General features: G+C 41.8%; 1 protein-coding gene across 1 annotated transcript in view; it reads left to right on the forward strand.

Annotated features, from left to right (window-relative positions):
* The window catches only part of brsk2a (BR serine/threonine kinase 2a), a 463,140-nt gene that overhangs the window by 393,865 nt on the left and 44,243 nt on the right, over positions 1–25,032 (forward strand). Inside the window, exons 9-13 of the mRNA XM_070442906.1 lie at positions 872–894; positions 6,823–6,827; positions 12,091–12,255; positions 15,957–16,054; positions 16,411–16,561. Of these exons, the coding sequence (XP_070299007.1) occupies positions 872–894; positions 6,823–6,827; positions 12,091–12,255; positions 15,957–16,054; positions 16,411–16,561 (442 nt within the window). The remainder of the gene's footprint in view (positions 1–871; positions 895–6,822; positions 6,828–12,090; positions 12,256–15,956; positions 16,055–16,410; positions 16,562–25,032) is intronic.

Here is a 25,032-nt window from a genome sequence, read left to right on the forward strand (position 1 = left end):
CGATTTATTGCCTACCTCATGCCTTTTGCACACATTGTATATAGATTCTCTTTTTTTCTACCATGTTATTGAGTTGTTTATTGTTTACTCCATGTGTAACTCTGTGTTGTCTGTTCACACTGCTATGCTTTATCTTGGCCAGGTCGCAGTTGCAAATGAGAACTTGTTCTCAACTAGCCTACCTGGTTAAATAAAGGTGAAATAAAAAAATAAAAAATAAAACTGTCTGTGTGGGTGGACCATTTCAGTTTGTCAGTGATGTGTATGCTAAGGAACTTAAAACGTTCCACCTTCTCCACTGCTGTCCCGTCGACTTGGATAGGGGGGTGCTCCCTCTGCTGTTTCCTGAAGTCCATGATCATTGAGTGAGAGGTTATTTTCCTGACACCAACTCCGAGAGCCCTCACCTGTCTCGTCATTGTTGGTAATCAAGTTTAATACTGTTGTGTCGTCTGCAAACTTGATTGAGTTGGAGGCGTGCATGGCCACACAGTCATGGGTGAACAGGGAGTACGGGAGGGGGCTGAGCACGCACCATTGTGGGGCCCCAATTTTGAGGATCAGCGAAGTGGAGATGTTGTTTCCTTCCTTCACCACCTGGGGGGCGGCACGTCAGGAAGTCCAGGACCCAATTGCGCAGGAGARCCAGGGCCTCAAGTTTAATGATGAGCTTCGAGGGTACTATGATGTTGAATGCTGAGCTATAGTCAATGAACAGCATTCTTGCATAGAAATGATTCTTGTCCAGATGGGATAGGGCAGTGTGCAGTGTGATGGCGATTGCGTCATCTGTGGACCTATTGGGGCAGTAAGCAGGTGGAGGTGATATGATCCTTGACTTGTCTCTGAATGTTCTTCATGATGACAGAAGTTCAGTTACCTTTGCATTCTTGGGTACAGGAACAATGGTGGCCATCTTGAAGCATGTGGGGACAGCAGGCTGGGATAGGGAGAGTTTGAATATATCCATAAACACACCAGCCAGCTGGTCTGCACATGCTCTGAGGATGCGGCTAGGGATGGCGTTTGGGCCGGCAGCCTTGCGAGGGTTAACACATTTACATGTCTTACTCACTTCGGCCATGGAGGAGAGCCCACAGTCCTTTTTAGCGGGTCGTGTCGGTGGCACTGTATTATCCTCAAAGTTTGTCTGGAAGCAAGACCTTGGCCTTGGCTGGTTTTTCTTTTGTAGTCCGTGATTGTCTATAGATCCTGCCACATATGTCTCGTGTCTGAGCCGTTGAATTGCGAATCCACTTTGTCTCTATACTGYCATTTCACTTGTTTGATTGCCTTGCGGAGAGAATAACTACACTGTTTGTATTCGGCCATATTCCTAGTCACCTTTCCATGGTTAAATTCACTGGTTTGCACTTTCAGTTTTGCGCGAATGCCGCCATCTGTCCACGATTTCTGGTTAGGGTAGGTTTTAATAGTCACAGTGGGTACAACATCTCCTATACACTTCCTTATAAACTCACTCACCGAATCAGAGGAAACATCGATATTATTCTCTGAGGCTACCCGGAACATTTCCCAGTCTGCGTGATCAAAACAATCTTGAAGTGTGGATTCCGATTGGTCAGACCAGAATAGTCCTTAGCACAGGTACTTCCTATTTGAGTTTCTGCCTATAGGAAGGGAGGAGCAAAATGGAGTAATGGTCAGATTGCAGAAAGAAGGGCAGGGGAGGGCCTTATATGCGTTGCGGAAGTTAGAGTAACAGTGGTCCAGTGTTTTTCCAGAGCGAGTGTTACAGTCGATGTGCTGATAGAATTAAGGTAGCCTTGTTCTCAAATTTGCTTTGTTAAAATCCCCAGCTACAATAAATGCAGCCTCAGGATATATGGTTTCCAGTTTGCAAAATGTCCAGTGAAGTTCCTTGAGGGCCGTCGTGGTATCGGCTTGAGGGGGATATACACGGCTGTGACAATAAGCGAAGAGAATTCTCTTGGGAGATAATACGGTCGGCATTTGATTGTGAGGAATTCTAGGTAAGGTGAACAAAAATACTTGAGTTCCTGTATGTTGTTACAATTACACCATGAGCGTTTAATCATGAAACATACACCCTTCTTCTTCTCGGAGAGATGCTTATTCCTGTCGGTGCGACGCACTGAGAATCCAGGTGGCTGTACCGACTCCGACAGCATATCCCGAGAGAGCCATGTTTCTGTGAAACAGAGTATGTTACAATCCCTGATGTCTCTATGGAAAGCAACCCTTGCCCTAATTTCGTCTACCTTGTTGTCTAGAGACTGGACATTAGCGAGTAATATACTCGGAAGCGGTGGGTGGTGTGCGCGCCTACAAAGTCTGACCAGAAGATCGTTCTGTCTCCCTCTTCTATGGCGGGGTTGTTTTTGGTAGGCCACTGGAATCAGTTCAAATGCCCTGGGTGGTGCGGCCAAAAACCCGCTTTGGGAAAGTTGTAGTGCTTGTAAGTTGACATCGCTCTGATATCCAATAGTTCTTCCCGGCTGTATGTAATAACACTTAAGATTTTCTGGGCTAACAATGTAAGAAATAATACATAAANAGGAGAGCCCACAGTCCTTTTTAGCGGGTCGTGTCGGTGGCACTGTATTATCCTCAAAGTTTGTCTGGAAGCAAGACCTTGGCCTTGGCTGGTTTTTCTTTTGTAGTCCGTGATTGTCTATAGATCCTGCCACATATGTCTCGTGTCTGAGCCGTTGAATTGCGAATCCACTTTGTCTCTATACTGYCATTTCACTTGTTTGATTGCCTTGCGGAGAGAATAACTACACTGTTTGTATTCGGCCATATTCCTAGTCACCTTTCCATGGTTAAATTCACTGGTTTGCACTTTCAGTTTTGCGCGAATGCCGCCATCTGTCCACGATTTCTGGTTAGGGTAGGTTTTAATAGTCACAGTGGGTACAACATCTCCTATACACTTCCTTATAAACTCACTCACCGAATCAGAGGAAACATCGATATTATTCTCTGAGGCTACCCGGAACATTTCCCAGTCTGCGTGATCAAAACAATCTTGAAGTGTGGATTCCGATTGGTCAGACCAGAATAGTCCTTAGCACAGGTACTTCCTATTTGAGTTTCTGCCTATAGGAAGGGAGGAGCAAAATGGAGTAATGGTCAGATTGCAGAAAGAAGGGCAGGGGAGGGCCTTATATGCGTTGCGGAAGTTAGAGTAACAGTGGTCCAGTGTTTTTCCAGAGCGAGTGTTACAGTCGATGTGCTGATAGAATTAAGGTAGCCTTGTTCTCAAATTTGCTTTGTTAAAATCCCCAGCTACAATAAATGCAGCCTCAGGATATATGGTTTCCAGTTTGCAAAATGTCCAGTGAAGTTCCTTGAGGGCCGTCGTGGTATCGGCTTGAGGGGGATATACACGGCTGTGACAATAAGCGAAGAGAATTCTCTTGGGAGATAATACGGTCGGCATTTGATTGTGAGGAATTCTAGGTAAGGTGAACAAAAATACTTGAGTTCCTGTATGTTGTTACAATTACACCATGAGCGTTTAATCATGAAACATACACCCTTCTTCTTCTCGGAGAGATGCTTATTCCTGTCGGTGCGACGCACTGAGAATCCAGGTGGCTGTACCGACTCCGACAGCATATCCCGAGAGAGCCATGTTTCTGTGAAACAGAGTATGTTACAATCCCTGATGTCTCTATGGAAAGCAACCCTTGCCCTAATTTCGTCTACCTTGTTGTCTAGAGACTGGACATTAGCGAGTAATATACTCGGAAGCGGTGGGTGGTGTGCGCGCCTACAAAGTCTGACCAGAAGATCGTTCTGTCTCCCTCTTCTATGGCGGGGTTGTTTTTGGTAGGCCACTGGAATCAGTTCAAATGCCCTGGGTGGTGCGGCCAAAAACCCGCTTTGGGAAAGTTGTAGTGCTTGTAAGTTGACATCGCTCTGATATCCAATAGTTCTTCCCGGCTGTATGTAATAACACTTAAGATTTTCTGGGCTAACAATGTAAGAAATAATACATAAAAAACGAAATACTGCAAAGTTTCCTCAGGACTAGAAGCGAGACAGCCCTCTCTGTCGGCACCATCTTTAAGGGGAAAATAGGCATGTTTCCCAACATATACACTGACTATGAGAAGAGATTGCGTGACTATTAGCTTAGCAGCCCTATCCCCCAGATAGATCTTCTCATAGTCAGTGTATATGTTGTGAAACATGCCTATTTTCCTTGGAAGTACATACTGTCACTTTTCCAAAGCTATACGATATTACAGATAGCAAGTTAATTATGTCAGATCTCTGAAAAGATTTGTAATGTTGTACTTCGTGTTGATGAAATCTGTGCTAATGTTGGGTTTTTGAGCTAGCACCCAATAAATTACCATTCACTCCTTGAAGAAGAGCTCTCCTTGTCCCAGAATCACTCAGTATGCACCGTGCGGCCCATTGGCGTAGCATGGGCAACGCCAATGGAAAAAATGTACCTTATGAGAGTGTGGTGCCTGGATTTAAGCAACACACCATTGAAGTAGGATRGCCCTAGAAACATTAGACAAATGTCCTAATAGAGTCCTTTAGCCAAATGTATGGATGATGTAAAAATGAATGAGACAAATGAGACAAAACAATATGAGAATATTGTCCCTACTGGAAGACGAGGAAAAGGAGACCTTTCCCAGCTACGTGATCAAGCTGATATCGGAGGAGCTTAGCGTGGATGTATCACTTGAGGATCTGGAGCAACGCCATCGGACCGGTGTGAAACAGAAGAACACTAAGTACTGTACCCTCGCATGGTAATCTTTAAGCTGTGGAACTATCAGACCAAAGTCAATATTCTGAAGGCACTGTGGGAAAGGAGATTCAAATCCATGGCCAGACCATTCGAGTTGTCCAGGATCTGTCTGCTAAACTGAAGAAAAAACGTAAGAATTTCATTCTGATCAGGCAGACACTTGAGGTCTCAACTCAGATTCCCTGCAGTGCTATGGGTATGGAAGGGAACACAGAGGATGGAGTTCACAAGCGCTGATGAAGCCCTGAACAGGCTTCAGGAAACCTTTCCAGTTGAAAGAGATCCCAATGCCCTCAGGAGAGGAAGAAGCAGAAGAAAGTGATAAGCACATAAGGCTACATACAGTTGAGACAATATTCTTTCCCCCTTCTCCCAAAACAATCTAGATTCTATTGTCCCCAAATACACTGAAAAAATATAGATACGCAACATTCAACAATTTCGAAGATTTGACTGACTTACAGTTCATAGAAGGAAATCAGTCATTTGTAAGAAATTCATTAGGACATAGTCTATGYATTTCACATGACTGGGAATACGGATATGCATCTGTTGGTCACAGATACCTTTAAAAAATGCATGGATCAGAAAACCAGTCAGTATCTGGTGTGACCACCATTTGCCTAAGGCAACGCGACACATCTCCTTCACATAGAGTTGATCATTCTTTTGACTGTGGCTGTGCGCAGTTGCTGGATATTAGCGGGAACTGGAAAACGCTGTCGTACACGTCAATCCAGAGCATCCCAAACATGCTCAATGGGTGACATGTCTGGTGAGTATGCAGGCCATGGAAGAACTGGGACATTTTCAGCTTCCAGGAATTGTGTACAGATCCTAGTGACATGGGCCGTGAGTGATGGCGGAGGATGAATGGCACGACAATGGGCCTCAGGATCTCGTCACAGTATCTCTGTGCATTCAAATTGCTATCTATGAAATGCAGTTGTGTTCGTTGTSCATAGCTTATGCCTTCCCATACCATAAAACCCTGCAACCATGGGACACTCTGTTCACAACGTTGACATCAGCGAACCGCTCGCCCACGCGATTACATGCAAATTAATYAACTGACCCTGGAACAGAGTGCCCGATTTCTGATTTCTCACTTCCTGACAGGAAGTTTGCTGCAAAATGAGTTCTGTTTTACTCACAGATATAATTCAAACGGTTTTAGAAACTAGAGAGTGTTTTCTATCCAATAGTAATAATAATATGCATATTGTACGAGCAAGAATTGAGTACGAGGCAGTTTAATTTGGGAACGAATTTTTACAAAGTCGAAATGGCGCCCCCCTATTGAGAAAAGGTTAATAATCGATAAAATTGAAGACGGGATGATCTGTGTTCAATACCGGAGGAAAATGTGTAGCATGCTTTCTGGTCTCTAACAAACAGGACACATCGAGTGACTCGACTTCAAGATGGCCGTACTTCTTCATTACACAAAGGAATAACCTCAACCAATTTCTCAGGACTGTTGACATCCAGTGGAAGCCGTAGGAACTCCAAGCAGGTCGCTTGGAGAAAAAAAWWAATCTGAATGGTTTGTCCTCGGGGTTTCGCCTGCTAAATAAGTTCTGTTATACTCACAGACATGATTCAAACCGTTTTAGAACCTTCAGAGTGTTTTCTATCCAAATCGACTAACAATATACATCTCTTATCTTCTGGGGATGAGTAGCTGGCAGTTGAATTTGGGTATGCTTTTCATCCAAACGTGAAAATGCTGCCCCCTACCCTAGAGAAGTTAAACAACCTCTTCCGTGGTGCCCCAAATCATAATACGTTAATTGTTACATGATTCATTTAATCGGGTAACAATTAAACATAGTTAGTTGATTAAATAAATAACAGTCATCAGATTAATGAAAGTAAAATCACGACACACATCTCGACACACATCATATAATCAGTGATTTATAACCATAGTTACAAATACAAAACGTCCTGCATCATCATTATCAGAAGCCTTAACCTGAACACATAGTTTTCTATCAAATAATATTAAAACACCATTAGTTTTGTTAGTGGCTAAAGAGTAAGCAACACATTTAAAGTATCTGTTTTGGATTCTATAGACATCAGCATGTTTTAGGTGGGTTTCTTGTATTAGGGCGATATCAACGTTTTTACGTCTGATGTATTCTAAGCATTTGGTACGCTTGATAGCGGAATTTAAACCATGGGAATTTAACTTCACTGCGCTTCGGATCCCTTTTACGGGATCACTTTCCTAAACAACCGCTAGAATTGCAGGGCGCCAAATGCATAAATATTACAAAAAATATTTATAATCATGCAATCACAAGTGAAATATACCAAAACACAGCTTAGCTTGTTGTTAATCCACCTATCATGTCAGATTTTGAAAATATGCTTTACAGCGAAAGAAATGTAAGCTTTTGTGAGTGTATCAATCAATTCTACAACAGCTAGCCCCAGATTAGCATGGTCACGAAAGTTAGAAAAGCAATAAAATTAATCGCTTACCACTCACGAGACTCCCAGTTACACAAAAAATGTCCATTTGGGTTGCGCATTATGTTGAGAAAACCAAAGCCTTGTTCCGTTCGACAAATTCCAAAAAGTATCCGCAATGGTCGTAGAAACATGTCAAATGTTTTTTATAATCAATCCTCAGGTTGTTTTTAACAAACATAATCGATAATATTTCAACCGGACCATAACCTATTTTTTAAGAGAGAAAAGGAAAATGGGGTGCCCCTCACTCGCGCGCAGGAAACATTCAGAGGACAACATGACTACTTTTGAAACGTCTCGCTCATTTTTCAAAATAAAGCCTGAAACTATGTCTAAAGCCTGGTCACAGCCTGAGGAAGCCATTGGAAAAGGAATCTGGTTGATACCCCTTTAAATGGAGGATAGACGGGCCAGGAAACACAGATTTTGATTTTGATTTTTTTAATATCACTTCCGGGTTAGATTTTCTCAGGTTTTTGCCTGCAGAATAAGTATTGCTATACTCACAGACAATATTTTGACAGTTTTGGAAACTTTGGAGTGTTTTCTATCCTAATCTGTAAATTATATGCATATTCTACGATCTGGGCCAGAGAAAATGTCAGTTTACCTTGGGAACGTTATTTWAAAAAAAAWWTATAATAATCTGACCCCTAGCGCTAAGAGGTTAACAACATTAAGATGAGCTCACGGTTCATTAAAAACCTTTGTCATATAGAATGTATGGATAAGTGTATGACAAAAACAAACAATACATTAAATTAAAAAACACCTACTTCAATATAAACAGGAGAAAATATTTGTGCACCGTTATACATATTTGTGAACAAACTCTGACAGCTGGGGTTTAACAATAAAATAAACAAAAAGAGTAACCACCCACAAGACAGGAAGTCTATAGCTTCAACCGCTCGCTTTGGCTGGTAGGAACTCAAATTCTCAAAAATCAGGAGGATCCAAAACAGCGATGCACGTCCCAAGTCCTGTCCCATTATGTCAGCCACTTGTTTTTATCCAACATGACATGAATACATGGCAAAATTACTTTTCACAGAACACGTTCATACCAAGCTGAGCACTCTGTATGTTAATCCCCATAAAGTTTACCCTACCCCTGGACTGCTTTACTGACGGCTAAATATTTTAGCCAGCTAACGTCTGTAGCCTGAACCAAATAATTATCCAGCCAGCTAACCTAGCCAGCTAGCCAACTCAGCTAGCAAGCCATATGCCAGCCAGCTGCATCTTAGCGATATAACCAGACTGCTAGCAACCATGTTAACAAATCCACCAGGCCCCTCATACCAAATTAACAAAATTATGTCGCTGTCACGTCTACTTCCCCTCCCCCTCTCTGGTGCTCATTTTTGCCAGTTTACTTACTACTTCTATGATTACCTCCCCTATATCTGTCACTCCCTTTGGTTCTTTCCCCAGGCAGTATTAGTTATGTTTCTCATGTCCAGACGCTACTCTTGTTTTGTATTGTTCTATTTAGTATTAGATTCACCCCCTGTACTTACTTCCTGACCCCCAGCGTCTGCGTTACAGTCGCTGWATAACAAATAAACATTACCTAGTTAGCTTAGCATTTGTTGTATCCATCTTACGAGTTAAATTGGGCCTTCATGCAAAGGGGTATCCAAGGAAAGAGGGGGGCTGTAGTTGTCGGTTTCTTCCGTCTACAGTGGGGAGAATCTGGAGTAATGACTGGGCTCCTTCTCTTGTAGTTGTCCTCAGCTGCAAGGCATGCCTRTGCTTCTTCCACAGTATGGAACTCTTGGAGTGTTCCATTTTTCCTGATCTTCAGGATGGCTGGATATATCAGGAACCGGGGAAGTCCTCTTGCTGTAATCTATCGTTTGATGTGGTTGAAGGACTTCCTCTTCAGTGTGGTTTTGTTGCTGTAGTCTGGGTAGAATGCCAGATTGGATCTCCCATGTCTTGGTGGGCTCTCGAGGGCTCTGGTTCCCCGTAGAATATCCACTCGGTCCTCAGGGACGGCTACGGTTATTGCCATTTTAAATTCGGTGAGCCCGTTGAATTTCAATCTTCCTCCCTTTTAGCAATGGTGTCCATTTTTGCAGATTCACCTGAAGAAAACATTTTCGGTCAGAACCCTCTGCGGTTTCTTCCAGGCCCACCAGACGTATGTTCAGTGTCCTCTTTGTCTTCAAGCGACGTAATTTTCTCCCCCAGTTGCTTCACTGCATCTGGCTATGTTGGTGGCTATGTTGTCTGTAGCAGTCCTGGCGCTAACCTGCGTTTTGTTCCCCTGCTCCTCTCTGTTTCTTGCTCCTGTTGTTTTCTAGTCCTTCCCGGTTTTAGCCGTTCTGCCTGCCCTGACCCTGAGCCTGCCTGCCGTTCTGTACCCTTTGCTCCCTCTCTGGATTACTGACCCCTGCCTGCCTTTGACCTGTCATTTGCCTGCCCCTGTATTATAAATAAACTTGTTTCTTCGACACTGTCTGCATCTTGGTCATACCTGAAACATGGTAGTTTGAGAGTATTAAGATAGATGTGTTGGAAACTTCCACCATATCCTTAAGTGATTTAATTTCTCCCGAAAGCAGTTCCTCCAGTGATTCCTTAACTGCTTGTTTGACCATTGCCTGCATCAACGTTTGTTGATTCAGAGCCTTCAATGTGGCAGAGTTGGATGTATCCTCAATGGTCTTAGTTGGTGCAGTGTCTTTGTTTGGGACGCATTTAGGCTTCCCTGTGCCTCAGTTGAGTGTCCTCGGTTGCATAGGTCCACGTTATTAAGCATTTTGAAGGTTCAGAGGCCAGTTGCCAGGAATTTATTACGGATTTTGGTCTTTTGAGACAGTACTCAGAACTACACAAATCTCTGACAAAAGGCCATCTGACAGTTTGTACAGAAATGATTCGGTTGTGCAAACCTACAGTTTCATCAGCTGTCCAGGTGAATGATCTCAGACGAGCACGCAGGTGAAGAAGCCGGAAGTGGAGGTCCTGGGCTTGTGTGGTTACACTTGGTTTGTAGTTGTGAGGCCGGTTTTACATATTGCAAAAATTATTTAAAACGACATTGGAGACATTGCTAATGGTAGAGAAATTTTAATTGATTAATCTAGAATTGGGATGGCGTGACTGGGAGGGCATCAGACACTCTTTCTGGGGTGTGCGTGGGGCCTCCACTCATCCCATTTCACCCCAAGTACACCCCCACCAGCCACTATACTTTAATTTATAAGGTAAAACAAACCAATTTAAGTGGTCTTTCTTCAAATGTATGTACAATGTATGTTTCCACATATCTATTTTTGTTACATCAGGTGAGGAGTTGGCGCTAAAAATCCATAGTACAAAGACGTACTTTGCTTTATTTCGTTTTTCTGTGCATTTTTTTTGTGTTTTGATACACGTCTGCTCAGCCCACATGCCCACACACTCTATATATATGTAATGTTTAAAATAACTATGAATTTATACTATGATGATCCCATTCTAAGGAATGCCCACCGCTCTCATATACCATATCCGCGAAAAATGACTTAGTTCTTCAATGATAGATGGAACAGATAAGATTAACTTTGATTCTATACAAGTAAAGAACAACAAAATCCAACTTATCACATGGATTGTGCATGGGCTRCATGATGGGGTAAAAAAGCATATGGTTCTCGAACACTTAAAGTCAGCAGATGTTGTTAGCAGATGTGGTTTTCTTGCAAGAGTCAATGTACATAAACAAATTATAATTCTTGAACATTTAAAGAGGAGTCGGCCAAAAGGCACCTCAAGGACTCTCAGACCATGAGAAACAAGATTCTCTGGTCATGTTTTAAGTGTAAAAAGAACAATGACTCAATAACCCATGCCTTCTGGGAATGCTATGAAGTCCAAAAGTTGTGGGCGGAGCTAGAAAGTTGGCTGTCAGAAGTATTACAATGTAAACGTACTTTTAATCCATCTGTCTGCATATTTTAAGACATAGCATATGGGGGTGTAGTGAGATACCCAATGGACTGGACGATTCTCTTCTCATCACTCATCTTGAGAAACGTATACTAAAAACGTGGAAATCATTTAATCCACCATCATTAACACAATGGAAAAAACATATGATTTATTATTGAAATATTGAAATAGCATTGGTGACCTGCGAGACAGAGAAAAATAAATTGGTACAATTTAAGGCCATTTTAAGGCAAACAATAATGCAGGCAATAGGAATGGGGGTGTGAGCATGCGGATCTGGGCAGATGAGATGTAGTCATTGTTTGTGTGCGTCTGTAAATTGATGTTCGTATATGTATGTTTGTATTTGGTGTAAAAAAAAATCATTAACAGTTTTTTTGTAAATTATATRATCAAAAAAATAAATTTTTAAAAGATTCACGCTTGGGGACCATTAGAGATATTTGAAACTCACGTGTGAAAAGGTTAAAGGATTCCGGATTCTCATCTGATTCTTGGATCCAACTGGGATTTCTGGGAAACCTGGGAATTTTGGGAAAGTTACTGAAATRTTGCGACCGTAGTCCTCCAATATTTTCCTAATCTTAATTTTGCACATGACCTTTGTATTCGGGTAAATCACTTATTGATGTAAATTTGTTTGCTTTGCATCCCAAGTGGCACCATATTCCCTATATAGTACTCTACTTTGACCAGCTCTTGTCAAAGGCGGTGCACCATAAAGGAGCAGGGAATTGCACCATAGAGGAGCAGGGAATTATGCACCATAAAGGAGCTTTATGCACTTTTATGCACCTTTATGCACCATAAAGGAGCAGGGAATTGAACTCTGGACTCCCGTGTACCAAGTGGCAACACTCACCACTATACTAAAACTACCCACTATGCTGTTTCCTCAGAGGGGGTAAGAATGAACCCGAACCAGAGCAGCCTGTTCCCAGGAAGGTGGCTATACGGAGACTGCCCTCTACAGACGACATAGATCCGGATGTACTGGACAGCATGCATTCTCTGGGCTGCTTCAGAGACAAGAACAAACTGATGAAGGACCTGCTCTCGGACGAGTGAGTAGTGAACGAGGGATGGATGGAGGGGTGAGGAGGGAGGAAGGGGGGGGCAAGGAGGGTGGAACAAAGGGGGGCGGGAGAGAGTGAGGAAAGACGGATGGAAGGGATGGGGAAGAGGGAGTGAGAAAGGATGGAGGTGGGAGAAGTGAGGGAGGGAGGGAGGACAAATTAGGATATGGTGGGAGAACAGCGGGGGAAAGAAGATCAGAGAAAGGTGGATGGAGGAAGGAGACAAGATTAGATGAGATGATAGGGTGGTGGATGGTACAAAATGAGAAGGGACATAAGAGCGAGAAAGGACAGAAGAAGAGAGGAGAGGCCTATAAGGACATGAGCATAGAAGGCAGAGGAGAGGCGAAAGAGGGAAGGTTGGTGAATGGAGGTGTGAACATTGTGGAAGGTGAGCGGAGGAGAGGGAGAAAGGGAAGGGGGAGAGGGGGATTGTCTCTAAGCTCCAGAGGCCTTGGGTTCTTATGAAATCCTTTGAACCTGTTGCTTTGGATGTCAGCAGACATACATCGCTTTGCTGTTATCACATGACTTTGGCAGCAGTGCTTATACCACCTGCTGCACACCTCCGCGTGACAAGCTCCTGGGTCACACTGTTTCTGCACTGCAGGGTTTGTGTGTGTGTGAGTGCACGCGGGAGATAGAGAGATAGTGTGAATGTGTGTGTTTGTGCTCATGCGAATACCTTTAAGCATTTGTGATAGAGAGAGTGTAGTGTGTGTGTGTGCTTGTTTCACTGTTGGAGCATTTTAGAGCGTCACAAATAAAGCAAAGTGGCGATGCCTTTAGGGAAGGYGTTGTGTGTTGAGATTGTGTTACCTACGACCTCCCTAAGGGTCTGTGAAGGTTTCAGTATGCTTATCTGAAGGTTCAGTTATGATTCGCTGTGAAGGGCCCATGCAGCATCCCTAAAGTGACTTATTTCACATTTGAAGTGCACTTCAGTTTTCTGTTATCTCTCCTCTTCATTTTCCTTTCTCTCCCATTTTCTTATTTGCCCTCTCTCATTCGTTTCTCACCCTTTCCTCCGTCCTCTCCTCTCTTTCCTTACTCTTTCCTTTATTTTATTTCCCTTCTCTCCTCTCTGCTATTCTTATCATCTCGCCGCTCTATCTCTCCTCCTCTGGGTCTGAAAGCAAAAGAAAGTCGGAAGCGTTAATTGCATTTATTCTTCTTTTCTTTTTTTAGCTGAAGTTGCAGGTCTTCAATCTATCGCCGCATTCCCCAGACCCTTCCGTTTTATATGCCATATTACAACCGGGGCTCTGAGTTTCACAGCGAATCGATCCTTCGTCTGGATAGGCCAGAAAATGTGACTTGTCGCTTCCTATGCAAATGAGGAGTCAGATTTCACATACTCCATTTCAGCTACGAGCGTAGAGTGGCATCTGAAACAGGACACTGAGCTCTTTCGCCGAGTGTACAGCATTTGATGTTGCACCGTTCACAGAGCATTCTGTACATGGAAATGTCAGAACAGGTCCAGAATATAAGGGCACAGGGCGAGACCCAGATGCAGACACAGGAGGCAGATGGTTAAAGTCCAAGATGTTTATTAACAATCCAAAAGAGGTAGGCAAGAGAATGGTCGTGGACAGGCAAAATGTCAAAACCTGTTCAGAGTTCCAGAGGTACAGAATGGCAGGCAGGCTCGAGGTCAGTGCAGGCAGAATGGTCAGGCAGGCAGGAATGAAGTCCAGAAAAACAGGCAAAGGTCAAAACTGGGAAGACTAGTAAAAGAAAATAGAAAAGCAGGAGCACGGGAAAAACACGCTGGTTGACTTGAACATACAAGACAGGAAACACAGGGATAAATACACCAGGGAAAATAAGCGACACCAGGAGGGGGTGGAGACAATCACAAGGACATGTGAAACAGATCAGGGCCTGACACAGAATCGCTCAAAGTCCCCTAAATCAATACATTTTCTGATTATTTTTATTTAACTGTTATATGGTCATTGCTGGAGCTGTTTCAATGTGCCAATTGTGTTTCAAAAAGACATGCGTGAAATTGATAGATGAATTAACTCAATGTGCATTGAAGACTTTGTACGTAATGAGCTTGGAGTGGCTGAATTTAAAATATATATACATATACAGTGCATTCGGAAAGTATTCAGACCCCTTGACTTTTTCCACATTTTGTTACATCACAGCCCTATTCTAAAATGTATTAAATTCCCTCATCAATCTACACACAATACCCCATAATGACAAAGCGAAAACAGGGTTTTAGACATTTTTGCAAATGTATAAAAATAAAAACAGAAATACTTTATTTGAATAAGTATTCAGACCCTTTGCTTTGAGACTTGAAATTGAGCTCAGGTGAATCCTGTTTCCATTGATCAACCTTGAGATGTTTCTACAACTTGATTGGAGTCCACCTGTGGTAAATTCAATTGATTGGACATGATTCGGAAAGGCACACACCTGTCTATATAAGGTCCCACAGTTGACAGTGCTTGTCAGAGCAAAAACCAAGACATGAGGTCAAAGGATAGGTTTAAAAAAAGATATATAAAATGTATTTTGATTTGTTCAACACTTTTTCGTTTACTACATGATTCCATATGTGTTATTTCATAGGTTTGATGTCTTCACTATTATTCTACAATGTAGAAAATAGTAAAAATAAAGAAAAACCCTTGAATGAGTAGGTGTGTCCAAACTCTTGACTGGTACTGTATATTCTTTTATTTTCTTTACTTTGATTTATACAGGGTGTCATTTGCAAGGGAGCCCTGTGAAACATGAACATACAATAAATAATATTAACACAATAAACACAACACGATTAAATAAAACATACATAACTATCACATCTCACCGTCATTACACTCGATCTAAACTGTCCAATGGAGACAAGCGAGTATAATTTCAAAGTGGCCTGTAGGTTATTCCATGAGCTGGGGACATAAAATTTTTAATAATTTTTCCCCAGGTCAGTGGAGACCCTTGGGACCTCCAGAACCAGCCAGTCCAGAGAACAGGTCTGAAAATTGCTAGATGTCCAGTTAATACACAAGCGGAGGTAGTGGGGGAGTCTCTGAAGAACCACTGTATATACAAAAAGTAGCCAGTGCTGGGCCCTTCTGGTAGTCAGAGACTCCCAGTCAACAGAGCTATAGAAAATGCAGTGATGTGTACGAAAAATGTCCCCAGTGATAAAATGCAGTGCTGAATGATAGACTGAACCTAAAGGGTTTAAAGCAGAGGCTGCGCATGCAAGTACTGTAGATTGTATCACCATAATCAAGTACTGGGAGAAGAGTTGCTTGAACAAACGTCCTTCTACTTCCAAAGAGATGCAGGATTTATTTCTATGTATAAAAGAAACCAATCTTAATTTTTGTTTTTTATTTTTATTTATATTTGCTTAAGGTTTGGTTGTTGTTGTTGTTGCTGAACGTTGTTCCAACCCAGTTCTTCTCAAAAGAGAAGGTACGACTTTTGCTTGTTTGAACATTCATAATTTTATCGGTGTCTAGTGAGGTAATATAAAGTATGTTTTCGGCTGTCATGGAGCATGAAGTCTTTAAAGGAGTGACAGTTGCTCCATTGAGATTATTGGCTGCTATTAGCTATAAACTATTCGCTTTGGTTTATGTAGTATCAACCAACCTGATCCCCCACTTTTTTACTCAGATCAATCCCCCTTTTGTCGTCTTTCTTCTGCTCTGCAGAGATAACCAGGAGAAGATGATCTACTTCCTGCTGTTGGACCGTAAGGAGAGGTACCCCAGCCACGAGGACCAGAACCTGCCGCCACGCAACGAGATTGGTAAAATAAAATGACCAAGCCCCAAAGTCACAAGCAGTTGTAAAATCTATGTTGACGGGGAATCGTCTGTGTCAACTCACGGAAATATATGAAAACCAAGCACTATGAGAAGAAGCCCTCCCCACCTGATTCAGCTCGTCAAGGGCTTGATAATTAGTTAAGTTAAATCAGGTGTGCTAGCTCTGGAATATATCAAATACATGGAATGACTGGGGAACCAGGGAGAGGATTGAGTGTCCGCTAACACACGTGCTTGACTGTCAAACTGCACTGTAGCTAGTGTGTGATCTTCTCTCTCTCTATCTATATATATCCTTTCTCCCCTCTCTATGTCTCACTCCCCCTCCTCTCCTCAGACCCCCCCAGGAAGCGTGTGGACTCCCCCATGCTGAACCGCCATGGCAAAAAGAGACCGGAGAGGAAGTCTATGGAGGTGCTGAGTGTCACAGACGGAGGCTCCCCCGTACCCGCCAGGAGGGCCATCGACATGACACAGCACGGACAGAGGTACACAAACACACAGGAACAGAGGTACACACACAACCACACCCACGCACAGACACACACATACAGCACACACACCATTTGAATGTGTTTGACCATGTTTCCCTATCCCATCACACCAGCACCCATCAACTCTGCACGGCATCATCGAGACACCATTAGTCGCTTACCATCTCCACTCTTCTATATTTTGGATATTGTACAAGTGCAATCCATTCACCATTTGTTTTATGCTCTGGATTGACAAGATAACGCAGTGTTCAGAGTGTAGCGAGGTTAGTGGTAAGATAGCAGACAGTAGGGCTAGTTCTGTCAGTGGGCAGTGTTGTGGTCTGACACACAAACATGCACACAAGCGCGCCACGCGCGCGCACACACCCACAGACCAACTGACAGATGGACGGACCAATGTCCAGTTTGTCTATGGGTTTGCATGTCATCAAGGCAAAGGGTGGCTATTTTGAAGAATCTCAAATATAAAATATATTTTGATTTGTTTAACACTACTTTGCTTACTACATGATACTATTTGTGTTATTTCATAGTTTCGATGTATTCACTATTATTCTACAATGTAGAAAATAGTCAAAATAAAGAAAAACCCTGGAATGAGTAGGTGTGTCCAAACTTTTGACTGGTGCAGTATGTGGATTTTACATTGGAAAGACCTGCACATTATTAAGAGGAAAAAATACATTTTAGTTTTACAGAAATMATAATTAACTGTAATTTGGATAACATCTGTTTTGGTCTTATTTTTTTTCAGATAGTATTATATACACACTGCATTCTGAAATAATTTAGACCCATTGACTTTTTCCACATTTTGTTAGGTTACAGCCTTATTCAAATATGTATTCAAATATTATTTTCCACTCATCAATCTACACACAATACCCCATAATGACAGAGCAAAAATAGCTTTTTAGAATTATTATTGAAATATCACATTTACGTAAGTATTTAGACCCTTTACTCAGTACTTTGTTGAAGCACCTTTGGCAGCGATTACAGCCTCGAGTCTTCTTGGGTATGACGCTACAAGCTTTGCACACCTGTATTTGGGGAGTTTTTCCCCATTTATCTCTGTAGATCCTCTCAAGCTCTGTCAGGTTGGATGGGGTGCTTTGCTGCACAGCTATTTTCAGGTATCTCCAGAGATGTTTGATCGGGTTAAAGAAAGTAGAGAATCTTGTTTCTCATTGTCTGAGAGTCTTTAGGTGCCTTTTGGCAAACTCCAAGCGGGCTGTCATGTGCCTTTTACTGAGGAGTGGCTTCCGTCTGGCCACTCTACAAGAAAGGCCTGATTGGTGGAGTGCTGCAGAGATGGTTGCCCTTCTGGACGGTTCTCCCATCTCCACAAAAGATCTCTAGAGCCCTGTCAGAGTGACCATCGGGTTCTTGGTCACCTTCCTCACCAAGGCCCTTTGCCCCGATTGCTCAGTGTGGCCCGGGCGTCCAGCTCTAGGAAGAACATTTTTAGAAAAAAAACGAGTGACTAGCACTGAGATTGAACCCGCTATCCTCGCGGGTGTAACAAAAAACTGTCTTAAATGGTAACAAATCTGCCCAATTAGCTGTTCGCTTTCCATACACCCATTTATGTTGACACACATGTTTCGGCAGCTATGTTGAGTTTRAGTTACCCCTGACTCCTCTCTTGATTGATTTGGGCTCCTGACTGGTGCAGCGGTCTAAGGCCAACTGCATCTCTGTGCTAGAGGCGTCACTACAGACCCTGGTTCAATTCCAGGCTGTATCACAACCAGCTGTGATTAGGACGGCGCAGAAGGCGGCGCAGAATTGGCCCAGTGTTGTCTGAGTTAGGGTTTGGCCGGGGTAGGCCGTCTTTGTAAATAAGAATTTGTTCTTAACTGACTGACTAGTAAAATAGAAAATAAATAAAACATTTGATTTCAAAACCAGCCCCAAAGCTGATTTGTTTTTAGATTTAACCCCTCTCCCTAGCTGTACATCTTTCTCCCCTTATGACACGCATTACAGGGCTGAAGCTAAGATGAGCTGTGTATGGGGATAAGGATGTTGGTGAGAAAAGTCAGTGTGGGTTTCTGGTTTATCTATGTGTTGTGCTTTTTGTCATATCCTTGATTGAACAGTATTCTCTGCTGGGGGAGGTGTGTGYTTGTTAGTTTGTTAGTTTGTGCACAAACGTGTGCGTGCGCGTGTGTGAACGTAACTTTTTATCTCTCCCCGGCAGCAAACTTTTATCGACAGTTTTGAGAATCAGGAGTAACTTTACATCAGAGTGTGTCAGAAAGAAGACTGGCTTTGAAACATATGTTATGACAAGCCAATCTCGGCGTGTACACTGACGGAAGGGAAAGATAAGTATTTTGGAATGGAATGCATTTTAACTCAAGCTACAMAGAAAATGTAAACCCCAGTCACTGTCCAGCATTATGTCATTATGTCTAGTTTGGTTCCCCAAAATTGTAAAACTTTTTTTCTTTCTTTCTTTTTTATTGACAAATATTGTAACACACATAGGGGTCAAATGTTATCATACAACGTAATACAATTTATTAATTCCACAACAGAATGACTGTATCTTCACAGCAATGGAAATCATAATTTTTCAGCTTTTGTGAATTATGTTTGAGTAGATTTGGAATACATGATTTGCAGTAGGTGTACCATGCAGATAATATGGTACATATTATAGTATAATCTGGATATTTTTCTTACATGAATGACCAATCCATCTTATATATAATAAAGGAGAATGGGCTGAAAAATCGCAGAATGAAAAACACAGCTTCGTCTTAATCCTGAAGGTGTGCGAGGAGAAATTGAGGAGAGGTTGATTGATTGAATTTATTAGACCATTTGTTTTTAAAAATACATAAGGGCGCTTCAGCCGGTGATGCCTCCACATACAAGTTTTTTAATCATCAAGGATAACACAATATAGCTTAAAAGCTTATTTCCATTGTGGTCCTTTTAAAAAGGGAAGGGGAGGCAGCAAGGTTAGGCGGAAATTGAAGCGACAAGAAACAATGACAGACAAAATTGTTGTTTGTTATTTAACATGAGATTGTAAGTACAATTCCCTTTCCTAATAAACCACTATGGACAGGTACATCTCCCTTGTTAATAATATGGGGGAAAATATATCCCTGTAATATATAAATGTATGTTTTTTTTTGTTTCGTTGTCACGATCGTTAGAATAACTGGACCAAAGCGCAGCGTGATCTGGGTTCCACATCTTTTTATTACGAGGTGAAACTCACAGCAAAACAAAATATCTCAAAACGAAACGTGACGCTAACAATAGTGCTAACAGGGACCTCTACATAGACAAGATCCCACAAAGCACAAAGGGGAAATTGCTGCCTAAATATGATCCCCAATCAGAGACAACGACAAACAGCTGCCTCTGATTGGGAACCATACCTGGCCAACATAGAAACATAATCACCTAGATGGCACACCCTAGTCACACCCCAACCTAACAAACATAGAGAATAAAAAGCTCTCTATGGTCAGGGCGTGACATTCGTTCCGCCATTTCTTATGTATAGCATTGCCCTGAGGAGGCGATTGAGTGTGTTGGACTGATGTTAAAGTTCCCTTAATATGAATATACACAAAAGTAACCACAAATAAAAAAAACTGTGTCATCAAGCACAAATAGACCTCGGTCTTGTTTATTAGGGGACACAATGTTTTAAATGCTTAGCAACATTTTGCAGAGGAGAATGAAAATGTACTTTTCTTATTGGTTGGACAAATCCACCAGGTCCCTCTTCTGTCAGTTTTCTTCCATTTGGTGCCGAATGAACATGACCCATGTCTTGGTTCATTTGGAGGTTTGTTGGGGTGAATAGTGAATATTAGCATTCACTCKGTGTCAGAGTTATGGAGAAAAAGAGCTAGATAAGGAGAGAATGAGACAGAGAAAGGGTAGCTAGAAGACTCTTTTCCCACTTTCCTTGAGGTCCCAAGTCCCCTCAACTCGAACTCTCACTCACACATGCACACGTACACAGACAGACAGACAGACACAAACAAACACAGCCCTCAATATTTCGGACCCCCTTGTCTCAGACCTCCTTTGGTCCTATTACCACTGGCCATTTACTTTGGTTCCGTTGTGTTTTTGAAGACTCCATGCCCCCTTCTCAGAACCTCTTGTACTCATTCCATCCCCCACAGTGGACCACTGCACCCCTGTGGATGTGTTGGATGGACCTCAGATGCAGCGATTTGTCACATACATATATACACACACACACACCTCCACAAAGAGTGTATGGGAAAAGTTTGGACTTGAGGAGTTTCCCAGACAAGGCATCAGTACAAACCCCAGCCACACACACACACATTCTTTCTCCAGTATAAGCCCTAGCTCTCCATACAGGGGCCCTTTGTTTCCATTTGGGAAATGACAGATTATTGGTTCTGTCATTGGGTTTTTTTCACAAAATTTTACAATTCCAGGTTGTAAGGCAACAAAATAAGAAACATTCCAAGGGGGTGAATACTTTCGCAACCCACTGTATATGGTTATAGTTGATGAAAGGGTTGCAGAATGTGAACATAGGCTATAATGAACATGTGAAATTTGGTTTGGTGTCTCTAGCTTGAACGATTCAAGAGTTACTGTTGGTTGGTTATTTTATGCAAATGTATGCCCATTTATATAATTGTAGTTGATAAACATTTTTAATAATTTTTATTTAGCATAGCCTAAACATGTGAAATTTGGTTTGGTGTCTCTAGCTTGAATGATTCAAGAGTTACTGTTGGTGAGTTATTTTATGCAATTGTAATACTTATATATGATCAATGTTTTTAAGAATTGGAAGTTAAGATAACCTGAACATGTGGTAGTTGGTTTGGTGTCTCTAGCTTGAATAGTTCAAGCGTTACTGGTTGTGAGTCATTTTATGCTAATTTATACTAATTATAGTTGATTAAAGTGTTCACGGATTTGAAGTTAGGATAGAACTGAAAATTAGGACGTTGGTTTAGTAACTTTAGCTTGAAGGGTTTAAGAGTTACTGTTGGTGATTTACTTTATGCAGAGTTGTGCACATTTTTATAAGTATAGTTAATAAACAAATTTAGGATAGCCTGAACATGAGAACGTTGGTTTGGAGTCTCTTGCTTGAATGGTTCAAGAGTTACTGTTGGAGGGTTATTTTATGCATATGTGTGCAATGTAATATGGTTATAGTAAATGAAAGGTTTTCAGAATTTGAACATAGGATAGCATGAACATGAAAATGTTGGTTTGGTGTCTCTATCTTGAATGGGTCAAGAGTTACTGTGGGTTGGTTATTTTATGCAAATATATTATTATAATTAATTTATAGAATTATAGTTGGTAAACATTTTTAAGAATTAAAGTTATGATAGCCTAAACATGAGGAAATTGCTTTAATATCTCTAGCTTGAACAGTTTAATAATTAGTGTTAGTGATTTATTTTATGCAAATGTGTGCACATTTATATAATTATAGTTGATACACATTTTAACCTTAGCCTAAACATGTGACATTTGGTTTGGTGTCTCTAGCTCCATGAGGTAGTCACCTGGAATGCATTTCAATTAACAGATGTGCATGTTAATTTGTGGAATTTCTTTCCTTTTAACGCGTTTGAGCTAATCAGCTGCGTTGTGACAATCTAGGGGTGGTATACAGATGACAGTCCTATTTGGTCAAAGACCAAGTCCATATTATGGCAAGAAACACTAAAATAAGCAAAGAGAAATGACAGTCATTACTTTAAGACATTGAAGGTCAGTAAATCTGGAAAATTTCAATAAGTTTGTAAGTTTCTTCAAGTGCAGTCGCAAAAACCATCATGCGCTAAGATGAAACTGGCTCTCATGAGGACCGCCACAGGAAAGGAAGACCCAGAGTTACCTCTGCTGTAGAGGATAAATTCATTAGAGTTAACTGCACCTCAGTTTCCAGACCAAAAAAATACTTCACAGAGTTCAAGAAACAGACACATCTCAACATCAACTGTTCAGAGGAGACTACATGAATCAGGCCTTCATGGTCGAATTTCTGCAAAGAAACAACTACTAAAGGACACCAGTAATAAGAAGAGACTAGCTTGGGCCAAGAAACACAAGCAATGAACATTAGACCGGTGGAAAACTGTCCTTTGGTCTGATGAGTCCAAATTTGAGATTTTTGGTTTCGGATGATCTCTGCATGTGTGGTTCTCACTGTGAAGCATGGAGGAGGAGGTGTGATGGTGTGGGGGTGCTTTGCTGGTGACACTGTCTGTGATTTATTTAGAATTCAAGGCACACTTAAGAGGGATATGCTATCCCATCTGGTTTGTGCTTAGTGGGACTATCATTTGTTTTTCAACAGGACAATGACCCAAKACATCTCCAGACTATTCCAGTGCTCCAGTTGTCTAGATAGATGTGTATGGTTAGCACCTTTTTTTTAATCTCTCCATATTTTTCTTTCTAGACAAACAATCCTTTATCTGATTTCCCTGATTTTGTTTTGCTACACATTCTTAGTTTGCTTTCTGTCTTTAAGTTTGGTGTGGGTTTTGTCCATAGTGAACTTTCTTTGGAAATCCCCAAAGTGTCTTTCAGAACCCCTCCTAAAACCTCACTTGTTTAGTTTTGGTTGTTGATCAGGGTCTCTTTTTTAGTTCCCGCTTCTGTTTGAGCGACATTTTGCGTTTTGAGGAACAAAACAAACATTTATGAATTTGAAGTTAGAATTGCCTGAACATGAAAAAGTTGGTTTGGTCTGTCTAGCTTGACTGGTTCAAGAGTTAATGTTGGTTGGTTATTTTATGATCCTTTTTATATAGTACACTCGGAAAGTACTCAGACCCCTTGACTTTTTCCACATTTTGTTACATTACAGCCTTATTCTAAAATGTATTAAATAAAACATTTTCCTCATCAATCTACACACATTACCCCATAATGACAGTGCAAACTGTTTTTTAGAAATGTTTGAAAATGTATAAAAAATAAAGAACATGACTTATTTACATACGTATTCAGACACTTTGCTATGAGAATGAAAATTGAGCACAGGTGCATCCTGTTTCCAATGATAATCCTTGAGATGTTTTTACAACTTGATTGGAGTCCACCTGTGGTAAATTCAATTTATTTGACATGATTTGGAAAGCCTGACACCTGTCCATATAAGGTCCCACAGTTGACATTGCATGTCAGAGGAAAAACCAAGCCATAAGGTCGAAGGAATTGTCCGCAGAGCTCTGAAACAGGATTGTGTCGAGGCACAGATCTGGGGAAGGGTACCAACATATTTCTGCTCTATTGAAGATCCCCAAGAACACAGTGGCCTCCATCATTCTTAAATAGAAGAAGTTTGGAATCCCCAAGACTTCCTAGAGCTGGCTGCCAGCCAAACTGAGCAATCGGGGAGAAGGGCCTTGGTCAGGAAGGTGACCAAGAACCCAAATGGTCACTCTGACAGAGCTCCAGAGTTCCTCTTTGGAGATGGGAGAACCTTCCAAAAGGAGAGCACTCCACCATTCAGGCCTTATGGTAGAGTGGCCAGACAGAAGCCACTCCTCAATAAAAGACACATGATATCCCGCTTGGATTTGACCAAAAGGCGTCCATAGGACAGACCACAAGAAACAAGATTGAACTCTTTGGCCTGAAAGCAAAGAGTCATGTCTGGAGGAAACCTGGAACCATCCCTACGGTGAATCATGGTGATGGCAGCATCAGGGACTAGGAGACTAGTCAGGATCGAGGGAAAGAAGAACAGAGCAAAGTACAGAGAGATACTTGATGACAACCTGGTTCAGAGAGCTCAGGACCTCAGAATGGGGCAAAGGTTCACCTTCCAACAGAACAACGACCCTAAGCACACAGCCAAAATAACACAGGAGTGGCTTCGGGACAAGTCTCTGAATGTCCTTAAGTGGCCCAGCCAGAGCCCGGAATTGGACGCGATCGAACATCTCTGGAGAGATATGAAAATAGCTTTGCAGCGAAACTCCCCAGGCAACTTGACAGAGCTTGAGAAGATCTGCAGAGAAGAATGGGAGAAACTCCCCAAATACAGGTGTGCCAAGCTAGTATCATCATACCCCAAAGAACTCAAGGCTGTAATCGCTGCCGAAGGACCTTCAACAAAGTACTGAGCAAAGGGTCTGAATACTTATGTCAATGTGATATTTCATTTTTTTAATTTTTTTTTTATTAGCAAACATTTCTAAAAAACTGTTATTGCTTTGTCATTATGGGCTGTTGTGTGTAGATTGATGAGGGAAAAGTGAAGGGGTCTGAATACTTTCCGCATGCGCTGTAGATGAGAAAATTGATATGGTATTATCAGTAAGTATGAAAATAAAGGAGAGCCGCACACTCTAGGAGTGTAACGGCGTTCCTCCTCCCCTTCATCCGAAGAGGAGGAGCAGGGATTAAACCAAGGCGCAGCGTAGTGAAATGACTTGATTTATTAAACAAACAAACCAGAC

Source organism: Salvelinus sp. IW2-2015, linkage group LG4q.1:29 (genome assembly GCF_002910315.2).
Source record: "Salvelinus sp. IW2-2015 linkage group LG4q.1:29, ASM291031v2, whole genome shotgun sequence".
NCBI classification, from domain to species: domain Eukaryota; kingdom Metazoa; phylum Chordata; class Actinopteri; order Salmoniformes; family Salmonidae; genus Salvelinus; species Salvelinus sp. IW2-2015.